Source organism: Saccopteryx bilineata, chromosome 4 (assembly GCF_036850765.1).
Source record: "Saccopteryx bilineata isolate mSacBil1 chromosome 4, mSacBil1_pri_phased_curated, whole genome shotgun sequence".
NCBI classification, from domain to species: Eukaryota; Metazoa; Chordata; class Mammalia; order Chiroptera; family Emballonuridae; genus Saccopteryx; species Saccopteryx bilineata.
Window position 1 is genome coordinate 57041995 of NC_089493.1, and position 12025 is coordinate 57054019.

A 12025-nucleotide genomic window follows, 5' to 3' on the forward strand; every position below is an offset into this window, starting at 1 on the left:
CACAGGCCCTAGCTTCACAGCCCCTGCACCTGAATCCTCCCTGCTAGTTCCTTAGCGAGAAGTCATGGGCACAGTGGCTCCTATCAGGGCACTGCATTCTCTTCCTCTGTAAAACTAGGGTTAAGAACAGCGCCAAGCTCAGTAAGATTGTTAGGAGGATTAAATTAAGATACAAAAAAACCCCAACAACACCACTTAGCATACCGCCTGCCATGTAGTAGGCACTCAATAAAGGTTGTGTCGTTATTGTTCACACAGAGTGGGCAGAGATTTCTGAAAGGATGTGCTTTCTCCAGTATTTAGGGAGCTGATGCCATCTATTTTGAGAGGCACGACAGGACAGGAAACAGCCTCACTTGGGCTAGCACAGAAGTTAAGATGACAGAATTGTGAGCATTGAGTACATGATGTTGATTCTCTAGGCCTAAGGTGGCAGAGAGGGTTAAATGGGACCCCAAGAGCATGTACGTCCATGTCCAAATCCCTGGAACCTGCAAATGTGACCTAAAGGGGTGTTTGCAGAGATATGTAAGGCTCTTAAAATGAAATCATCCTGGGTTACTAGAGTGGGCCCTAAATCTAGTAACAACCACCCTCATGAGAGAGAGAATAAGAAAAGACAAATAGAAGAGCAGGAGACAAAGGGAGAAATAGGCATGAAACAGTCCAGGAGTGCCAGGGAGTGCCAGGGAACACCAGGGGCGACCAGGGGCTGGGAGAGGCAAAGAACAGTTTCTCCGCTAGAGCCTCCAGATAGAGTCTGGTCCCGCCAACACCTTGTTTTTGGACTTCTGGCCTCCAGAACTGTGAGAGATTGAATTTCTGTTGTTTTAAGCCACCCTGTTTATAGTAATCTGTCACAGCAGCTATGGGGATGCTGACGCAGGTGGGATCTGAGAACTTGCCTTTAGCATCCCCGGGTGGTGTTGAGGCCCATCTGGGACCCCACCTGACCACTGCGGTGAAGGACTGGAGCCATGTGGGTATCACCGCTCAGTCTGAGACCCCTCTGGATGGAGGGCCCCGTGGCTGCCTTGGTTCGGGCTCCCTTTAGAAAGTCAGACCAGTTCAGCCAAAGGGCCAGGAGTAAATTTATAACTCTGGTGACACAAATATATTATTCTTTTGATGCCTCCCACTAACAAGAGAATGAATCTTCCTTACTCACACCGTATCTGCAGACACGAGGATGATACCCTAGAAGTCTAAAAATACTTTCTTATGAAATCCCCACTGGAATGAAAGGGAACTGCTGAAACAAAGCCGCCTTCCCTGCCACACCATTTCCCGCAGTGCACATAGCAGCGGCTCCGCCTCCAGGCCGGCCCCCACCCTCGCAAACCTCGTCACACAGGTGGACAAGCCCCTTTCTTATTATAAAGGAACTCAGCAGAGAAAATGGGCCATGCTCAAAAAAGGCAGAGACACTGACCATTTTAAGTTTCAAAAACCTCTTCTTATATCACCAGCAGCACGTTTAATAGGCCCTTAAGCTTTTCCGTAATTTAAAAAAGAAAAGACTATCGATTTTCCCCAAATCAATATCTGTAGAGAAGATTCAGGTTCCTGGATTTCTTGATATGCACGTTGATACTGACAGCTGCCTGGTTAAGTGCTAGAAAACCTTCAAGGCTGTTAAAAACCCAATTTCTGCCCTCTCTCGACTGAGGCCTAGGCTGCCTGACAAGCTGGCTGTCCTCGAAGGATTTACAAAACAAGCCCCAAACAGGCCGGACATTATGCAGCATCACAGCCGAGCAGGTGTGAGGCCCCTCTAGGGCGGCCAGAACGGGAGGTTCCGACTGTCCCGAGTAAAACCTGCAAGTTTGCTTTGCTTTCTCATGCGTGAAAACAGACACTATGTTAGAGGTCACAGAAGGACAATGTACCCCCTAAAACACACGAGAATGAGGCCAGCCAGCCAGGGACAAACGGTGGTAGACATCAGGCTAGAAACATCAACTCTAGTTTCTAGTTCATCTCAGCAAAGGTCAAGAGCAACAGATGAGACTACAACTGCCTCATGGGCTGAAAAGTCTGATCCAACCGGAAGAAAGTCCCCTGTAGTTTTTGTCTCAGCACCAGGTGAAAACAGACGCTGAAGTGGCCATTTTTGGAGAAGATGCCAGGGGAGGTGGAGGGTTAAGTGTCCGTCATTTAAGCCAACACGGACCCAGGTACAACTGCTGGCACCAGGATTTGGGGAACAATAACAAGATCAATACCTCCCCCCCACATACACACACACACCTGCCCCTCGTGAGCATTCTCAGCAGGGTCCGCGGGGTGCGCCTTACCTTATGCCCCAGCTGAGCTGCTTCTCCCCGAGCCGCTGTGGCGATGGGATCGATGAGGTGCCCGATTTCCTGGACCACGGAAGTCAGCTGCTCCTGCAGGGCCTGGGGAGGAGAGAGAGCTGTCAGGTTCGCCCACAATGGTTCCCTAGGTGGGCACACTGATTTAGAAAGACCTCCCCTGTGAAGGGCAAGGGAGGTCATAAGAAATGGACATTGAAATGCCCGGGCATACCATGAAGCGGCTGCTCTACCTGCCCCTTCCCAGGGGCCCTCAGCTCCCCTGGGCTAGAAGCCCCCTCCACCCCCGACCCCAGCTGCCCCCGTGAGAGATGTAAGGTAGGCCCGAGGTACACTATTCCTACTGGCTTTTCACTCCTGCCAACCGCAGTAACAACTGATGCTGCTGGTCTCCTTACAATGAGCTATTCAGCATAATTACTGGAAATGTGGGTCAGTCGTGGCTTTCCAAGAAGGGAGGACAACTCGTCCAAACAGGGAGAGCTAACGGCGGGGTCTGAGGGTCCACAGGTTGTTGTGTTCCAGAACCAAGAACTCCTTAAGGCAGTGGTCCCCAACCCCTGGCCGCGGACCGGTACCGGTCCACAGAGAAAGAATCAATAACTTACATTGTTTCCGTTTTATTTATATTTAAGTCTGAACGATGTTTTCTTTAAAAAAAAAAAATGACCAGATTCCCTGTTACATCCGTCTAAGACTCACTCTTGACGCTTGTCTTGGTCATGTGATACATTTATCCGTCCCACCCTAAAAGGCCGGTCCGTGAAAATATTTTCTGACATTAAACCGGTCCGTGGCCCAAAAAAGGTTGGGGACCACTGCCTTAAGCAGGTAGTAGAGAGGAGGGTGACAGAACAGTGAGACCCGCCTCTGAAAGCGGGACTATTTCTCACGTACCGCACTGTGAACATGACGGGGGGATGCCCCGAGCCCAGTGGCTCAGGCTCTCAGTCACTGCACTTGGTGATGTGGGCACAGTTACTGAAAGTGGCATCCTCATGGCATTTCTTCTCAGGTTTAAGAGATAGTTTAACCTCTCCATCTCAAAGAATCGAATTCCCGCTCTAAGGGGACAGGGCGAGGTGCTGTTGGAGTGTGAGGGGGTGGGGAAAATCAAAGACGGAGGTTGTTAGCGAGTAGCAGGGAAGATCAGATCCTTCTGTAGGACTCTTCCCAGGCGCTGCGCTCAACAGAGTTGGAGTCAGGGTTTAATACATAACACGGGACCTTTTAGGTTTATGCACACCTGCGTGGAACGGGTGCAATTCCTGACACGGTGACAATGTCCTGCTTATCAGAATTGAGCTCAGTACTTTCCCACTGAACAATGCTGCGTATGGGCTGGGGTGGGCGTTGGGGCTCTGAGCAGAGTTTAGTCAACGAGAGGAGCAGCCTAACATGCAAACTTAAAAACAACGTCCTGGGGAAAAAGGAAAAAAAGAGAGAGAGAGAGAGAAAGAGATGGAGGAGGGTAGAGAAAAACCTCCAAATTTTCAAGGGTCTTATTTAGCTAATTACTTATCTTTTCATTTATAATGTGATTACAGTCAAGAGTGCAGATGGCTTGTTAAATAAAACATGGTGCGAGTAGGGAGCACACACCATTAAAGGAGAGGCCTGTGTTCCCAGGGAGGCAGGCAGAGGACCCGCACAGGGAGGGAGGGTAAGAGCCGGGGGGTGTGAAGGGGCTTCCGGGTACTTGAACATCTCTGCTTCCTGACCAGGACACTAGTTAAAGGGTGTGCTGAGTTGGTGATGATTCATGAAGCTGTGCACTTCTGATATGCATACTCTTCTGTATGCATATTCTACTTGAATAACTTCTTCTTTTCTTGGAAATGGGGGTGGTTGTGTCAAGCTGAGGTGAAACGGTACTATTAATAAAAACAAACAATGCCAACTCTGGGCCTACTCCTTAGAGACAGTGCCGAAGTTCACTGTTGATGAATTTAGTGGCAGAAAGAGAAACATGAGTAAAGAGACCATCCACATTTATTAGGCACCTTTTGGGTGTCAGGCACATTCCACAAAGAGAAAGAAGTATTACTCAGAGGCCCTTGGACAGGAAATTGAAAATATATAACTCAAAGGATCAGAGTAGGAAAATTCAATTCTCAACTTTGGAAAAACTGGCAAGAAAAGGCAAAGTGACTCTGAATTAATAACAGAATGCAAAAGGTCCCCAAATACTAGATATTGAGTAATTTAGGGATGAATCCATTATCTCTGAATGGACCAAATATACAAAGTTTAATGCTAAATGTGCCCATCAGTCAAAAAGTGCATTGATGAAACACAATAGAGAAATGTTCACAGTGTGGCCCTGGGTCAGTGGTAGAGCATCAGCCCAGTGTGTGGAAGTCCTGGGTTCGATTCCCGGTCAGGGCACATGGGAGAAGTGCCCATCTGCTTCCTCCACCCCTTCCTTTCCCCTTCTGACTCTCTCTCTTTCCCTCCTGCAGCCATGGCTCCGTTTGAGCAAGTTGGCCTCAGGTGCTGAGGATGGCTCCGTGGCTTCCACCTCAGGTGTTAAAAAAAAAAAAAGGTTCAGTTGCTGAGCAACAGAGCAAGGGCTCTAGATGGGCAGAGCATCGCCCCCTAGTGGGCTTGCTGAGTGGATCCTGGTCAGGGTGTATGCGGAAGTCTGTCTGTCTGCCTTCCCTCCTCTCACTAAAAAAAAAAAGTTCACAATGTACTGCTCAGGTCTGCTCTGCTGATGAGTTAAAGTGAATATGGTGACTCCACCTTACTGACATAGTCTTAACTGACATTAATTTTTCTTCAAACTTTAACCACATTTTAACCCCAGTAGTATATGTGTTCCTTCACCAAACCCCCATTCTCTACTGAGCCTTTGCCCCACCTCATCCAAAAACTTCCCAGGTTGGTTCCATGGGAAGGGTGGTTCAGTGATGAATCCCCACCATCAAAAACATGTCGGTCCCATTCTCCCATCCCCAAAGCCTCATACTGAGATTCTTTAGCACTTCCAGAGGCTTCCGAGCCGGCCACAGAGCCCCAGGGTACCTCCACAGAGATGTCATCCCTCGTGGCCAGACTCTGGCTGACAGCTGCCAGCGAGGCCTGCTCGATGTCCCGGATGCACCGGTTGATGCCATCGATGGAGTAGTCACATTCCCTCTGTCCAGGGGCCTTGTCCCTGGAAGGAACAGAGAGAGGGAGTGAAACACGGGCTCCTTGGGGCTCAAGCCCTATGACCTACTCCTGCATTGGTGATTCAGGAACCCCCCTCTATTCCACCCTACTCAGTTGCTTCATTTGAGGAGCCGATCCCCGACACCTGCTTGGCAATGCCTTCCTGCAGAGCCCATGCATTTCTTTATCTAACAGCTGAGTTCACTACGTATTTCTGGTGGGAAGGCTACGGTGCTGCCCTCCATCTCAGGCTGATGATGCCAGGCAACAGCACACGAAACAGTGTGGACTTAAATTATCCGTTCACTGGCTTACGCATAGAATTCTCACTTAAAAAGAATAAAGCAAGTCAGTGCTATTTCCAGAGGAACCACAGTATGCTCCCCATGTTGTACAATATTCACACAGTACTGGATAATGGTAGAAATTAGAATAGTGGAATTTTCTTTGCAAGGCATTAAGAATGTTAACTATGGTGCTGAATTTTAAAGGTAATTGAAAAACAAAATATAACTAAAAAAAGGAGTGCATTCCATGATGTGTAGTATTAACTTCAGTCAACTTTAGAAATGTTCTATTTAGGGGATATTTTCTCAGGTGCCTACTATCACCAAGTAGGTCAGAGATGCCCAGAGTTACTGTGGGACCTTGAATATTCTTATTGTCTGATAGGCAAAATAAGGTAACCCCAAATTCTGCTAACCAAACGGCAGTACTCTCTGCCTTAGTTCTTAGGTATAGACAATGTGGTACAAGGGTTAGAAAGACTAGGACTAGAGACATCAGACCTAGAGATGACCTTGGGAATGTTACCTACTCCTTTCTCCTTTAATTTTTTCATCAGTAAATGGAGACAACGGAAGTATCAACCTTACAAGGTTGTTGTGATATTCCAAATGAGATAATGGAAGTAAAATACTTGGAACAGTATCTGACATAAATTTACTGTTATTGTGACCAGTTCTACCACTGCTTCCAAAGAGAGGAAGAAAAAGATAACGATAAAACCACATTGCTATTAAATACAAGTCCTGACGGGCTTGTATTTCTCTCCTGCTCTGTTCAGATGCAGGTTCCAAACAACTTCTGGAGGTGAAACTAACCTGATAGATGTGATGAGACTCTTGATGGAGTCAGACACAGTGTGAGAATGTCCGGCTAGCACCGACCAGGTGGGTGGGTCTTTGGGGTTGATGGCCAGTGAACGTGCAGTGCGGATGAGGTTTGACGAGCTCTCCAGCATGGTCTTGGCCGAGACCAGGATTGGTTCCTGTGCCTGGGAGCCCTGGAACCAAACAGCAGAAGGGTTAAGAACAGGGTGCATAGAATAAATGACTTGGGCCCTGGAAGGTCTTGTTCTTTACCAGGTCACTACCTTTGCCCTTTGGAAGGAGACAAAGCGAATAGGGAACCAGGAAGGCTGACTCACTCAGGGCCTTGAGAGTGAGAACCTGGGTCCACGTTTGCTCCTTAAATATCATTTCTGAGTGGGACACATGCCCAGAATCAGCTCCAAACCTATGTCTAGAGAGTGTTCTCAATATATAAAGCTAAGGCATTACCTCTTAAAAGATAGACAGACACTGAGTTTCATTAACAACAACAATGCCCTATATATTGAAGGAGAGAGCTTTTGGAGTTCTTAACTGTTTGTGCTCATCCAGTGCCAAAGACATCAATATTACCTGTGCTGCAAAGACTCCCTACCTCGGAGCTGATTTGGGCGGGCACACTGACAAACTCAGGGTTGGAGGCGAATGCTGTCAGGTTCTCCACGGCTTCGATCAAGGGTGCGGTGGCAATGCGGCACTTGTTGCGGTTGTCTTCAGAGAAATCCCCATCCAGGGCCTGGTGGGAGACAACATGGAACCTTTACCCCACTGAGCAGCACAAGTCACTCCCGGCCACAGCACTTGCCTCCCAGCGAAAGATGGTGGTTTAGTGGGGATACAAAATGTTCGGTGAGTTTGTAAATAACACATAAGAATGAATTAGAGAGATCTCTGCCATCAAGCAGAGGGGCTTGGTTAGCAATTATAAGAAATAAAACTGAATGTGTGGCTCACAGGACAACTGACCTCACAGACCAGCAACTTTTCTCAGGCAGAAACAAATTCAAATAAGTCCCTGTTCTTCACTCCCTCGGAGCCAGGCGGCCAAACTTTGCGGCTGACCCCCCCTCCCCCACTTTTGACAATATAATGCTTGGGTTTGTCCTCTCCATTTTCACTCCGGTTAAGTCTATCCCCTTCCAAACTATAAAAATACTTTATATTGTACAGCACTTTCAGCTTTTTCTAAGTTTTACCTTAATGTCCCTGAACGACAGACGGAGGAAGGGCTTGCATAGTTGCCATTCTGAAATGAGCAAAATGGAATCCAGTGGGAAGAAAGAGACTAGAAGTACAATATGGACAAGTCTCACAAACATAATATTTAATTGAAGAGGCCAGACACTAAAGAGCACCTACTGTAGGATGCCATGTGTGCAAAGTCCAGAAACTCGTGAAGCTACTTTAGGGTGATGGGCCAGGAGAGCTGAAGGAGCCCCATGGGCATTTCTAGGGGCTGGCCAAGTTCTGTGTTCTGATCTGACTGGAGCGACCCAGGTGTCTTCAGTGTGAGCTCCACACATGTGATCTGTGTGTTTTTTGTCTATGTATCTTATACTTCAATAGCTTTTTTTCATTTTTAAATTAGCAATGGGTAACACAATAGCTTTGAATGATCAGTCACATTGCTGAGTGATGGCCCGATGAATGAGAATCCAGGAATAGGGTCTGATCCATGCCAGGCTGCCTCACAAAGGGCTAACACCTGGGTTTGAGGGTCCCCAGCCCCAGAATACACCTATTTAAGAACAAGACTGTTGGAGCCAAGAGCCTGTTGACCCAGTGATTACATCCCTGCCTCCCAGTGGACGGCCACATTGAGAAGGCAGTTATGTTTGTAGAAGAATGTAAATTTCCTTGATAAATGACCAATTAAACTTTTAATTTAACCATTGTAAGCAATATAGAAGTGCCTATTCACATGATTAGTGAACAAAACCCCAGAGACACCAGCATTATGAAACAACCCGGACCTGAGATGGGCACGTGTCTGTTTTTTAGAAGGCAGGAGTAGGCAGGCACCATCAGTTTCAAAGCTATCTTTGAATAACAACTCAATTCCAATCAAGCCTTGGCAGCTTGGGATAATAATTACATATCCGCTAAGCTAACATTTTCAGAGGAATTCCCATAAACTTGGCTAATTTACTGTCTTTGCTAATATTGTACACGGCTTGCCTCAGTTCATGCCCTACTCACATACATATGTGGCTTCAGTTCCAACTGCCACTCAGGTACTCAGTCAGCACTGATTTGGCTCCTCTGCTGTGCCAGGCACCAGCAACATGGAAGTCAACCTGGTGCTCTAATCTTGTGCTATTAACATTGATTCCTTGAGCTCCGGCTCCATCAGGCTTCAGAGCAATTTGGGAATGCAGGGGGAGGCGGGTGTGTGTGTGTGTGTGTGTGCGCGCGCGCGCGCACGCACGCCACACAGCAGGAGCCTGCAGTGAAGCAGGCAGATGGCAGGAGTGGGCTTTGGTGTCAAAGGAACTCGGGTCCCGGCACCACCAGCGGCCAATCACACACCCTCCGGGTAGGATGACGTGGCTTCTAGCCAAACGGAAGAAGCCAAGCCTCCCCTTAGTGCTGCTCATTCCTGCTTACCTCTCCACCCCCTTCTCACAACCCTCTCGGCCCATTTGGAAGACAGCATCTGATCAAGTCACCTACCCTTAGTTGGACTTACTCAAAATGAAAAGATGATTATCTGAGGAAAATCCTAAGGAAGGATTTTCTTTTCTTTTCTTTCCTTCTGTCTTTTCCCCTCCCTTCTTCCCTCCCTTCCTTCATATTACAAGTATTTTTTAAGAAATATATTGATTTTAGAGAGAGAAGAAGGGAGAGGGGGGACAGACGGAGAGGAGAGATGGAGAGAGGAAGGGAGGGAGAAACAGAGACAGAGAGAGACACACACACACAGAAACATCAGTCCGCTCCAGTATGTGCCCTGACTGGGGATTGAACCAGCAACCATTGCATATTGGGACAATGCTCTAGCCAACTGAGTCATCCAGGCAGGGCAGAAAGGGTTTTCTAATTGAACACTTCCATAAACTGCACCAATAAATGAAAAAAAAAATTTTTTTTTTTGAGCACGAGCCTGAAAGTCACATAATGTAGTGTATTGCTCTTTACAGGACAAGGCCCTGGATAACATGGAACAGAACACCAGGCAATCTCACCTGCTTTTCTTCATTTTCAAAAAGGAAAAGCTATTTCCTCCAAAGGAAGCATTTAGCAACAGGAAGGACGGCGTACAGAGATGCTATTTCATGTGGGAGTGCCGCTCCCACTCCGGGGATGGCTGAACCCCCTCAGGGAACTGAATCCTCTGACAGCCCACTGGAGAAACCTGAAGCAGGGATGGCCGTTTTCATGCCCCAGAACGTTAGCATGTCAACCCTAATAACGAAAGGGTGACTTTCCTTAGCCAAGCACTTAGGCCCCATTGGGACAGAGCATGCTCGACCCCTGGGCCAGCTCCTCCGAACGTTTCTCTGGGTAGAATTTCACAGAGAGCTGGGAGATACAATTTCTGCATGAGTACCAGAATCACATATTCATGATTTGGGGAGTTAGAAGAAAGCTTATCTTAAATCCCCAATGTTGCAGATGATAAAATTAACACCCAGAAAGTGACATGCTATGCCAAGGTCATGCCTCCAGCCAGAACCCAAGACCCCTGGCTCCCTTCTCTCCTCCTAACCTTAGACAAAGGCAACAACGAGAAGGCAGCAGAGAAGCCCAACAGGTTCTTTTCTCCTTCTGTGTTTTTTTTTGAACCTCCTTTACCAATCCAAACAGAGGATGACCCCCCACCCCCACCCAAATACTTACAGACAAGTCACACAGATTGACAGCTGGATCTGGCCGGTGTCCTTGGAACCTGGAAATGCTTAATCACAAAACCCTGAGCTTCAACTGCACTGCAAGAGGCAAGGCCACGCTCCAATTTCTCAGAAAAACAAAAGCTGTTGTTGCACAACTTCTACTTGGCACCCAAACCCGAGTGACTGAACACTTACAATAACGTTCCATTCCACACAGCTGACTCAAGACTAGGTAATGAGCTGACTGAAGAAAGAAGAGCAGGCAACACTATGGTGACCAGCAGAAAGATGGCCGCCATGGTGGAGTCCGTGTGCTGCTACTTGCCCGGGCAGGAAGCAGGGTGAAGATATTTATTCCTCCTGAGCCTAGCTCTGGCATTTTAAAGAACGCCACCAGTGGAGGCTGAAGGTTCCTGGAGGCCCACCTTCTACAATGGGCACCGAGAGCCCACTGCGCGGCAACCGCTCCTCACTCCCCATGTCCCTCCCCGGGCGTCCGCACCTTTCTCTGTGACTGTGAGAGTGTGGCAGCTGGGACTGAGGCTTGGGCACACTGTTGTGGTTAAAAGAGGGGAAAAGGGATGCAGAAGCATAAAACTTAAGAATAAAAAGCAGTTACAAAGGCAGCTGTCTTAAGCATTTAGGGAATTAAATATTCATTTGTTTTACTATTTGACCAGATTCTTAACCATTCCTTAAAACAGGAAGTCTATTCAGTATATGGTATGGTGTGCTACATACAGTGAGACGGCCTTTTACCTTCTCCTATTAGTATACTAAAAACAAAGCTAATTGTATCCAGCAAACCCTGCCACCCAATGGGAACAGAATAAAAAGCACATTTTAGGCAAGCTGAGAGGCAAAGATTTGTTTCTGTTCCTTGTGCATTGCTACTGACTCCCAGGGTGCTCCCAGGAGATGAGCCTTCATCTTCTTCATGGGACAACCACCCTGCATCCCTTCTCTGCTGTCCTGCACAGGCCTGTCCTTCAGGCCATCATAAGAGCTTATTTGCTACAGGTAATTGGAAAGAAGGTCTGACACTTGAGGAGAATCTGAAAAGAAGATGAGATCTTAAAGGCGATAGTAAGACTTAAAAGCCAAGCAGGAGGCAGAAAAGAAAGGTTTCCATGAGTTTCTAAAGAATGATTTCTTTTTTTTTTTTTTTTAATTTATTTTTATTTATTCATTTTAGAGAGGAGAGAGAAAGAGAGAGAGAGAGAGAGAGGAGAGAGACAGGGGGGAGGAGCTGGAAGCATCAACTCCCATATGTGCGTTGACCAGGCAAGCCCAGGGTTTCGAACCGGCGACCTCAGCATTTCCAGGTCGACGCTTTATCCACTGCGCCACCACAGGTCAGGCCTCTTTCTTTTTTTTAAACTCCTTTGACCCATCTAAAAGTAGTCTTTTTTTTTTAATGATCAGAAAATAGACAAGTTTAACTGAAATAAGTTAATAATACAAGCAACCAACAATGATGTCACTGCTTTCAAGTCTTTCTGTCCTTCCCCATCCCCCTCACACTGTGCACGATGCACACACTGTAGACACATCAGGGTATCGCTTTCCGGGCGGGTGAGACAAGTTAATCTTCCCACGCAGGTCTGAA

At 47.3% G+C, this 12025-nt stretch overlaps 1 protein-coding gene across 6 annotated transcripts in view; it reads right to left on the minus strand.

Moving 5' to 3' along the window:
* The window catches only part of TLN2 (talin 2), a 484588-nt gene that overhangs the window by 95913 nt on the left and 376650 nt on the right, over positions 1-12025 (minus strand). For all 6 annotated transcript variants that reach the window (XM_066274650.1, XM_066274649.1, XM_066274645.1 and 3 more), the window contains 4 exons: positions 7179-7319; positions 6575-6756; positions 5343-5475; positions 2298-2399 (listed from right to left, as the gene is read on the minus strand). In XM_066274650.1, the coding sequence (XP_066130747.1) occupies positions 2298-2399; positions 5343-5475; positions 6575-6756; positions 7179-7319 (558 nt within the window). The remainder of the gene's footprint in view (positions 1-2297; positions 2400-5342; positions 5476-6574; positions 6757-7178; positions 7320-12025) is intronic.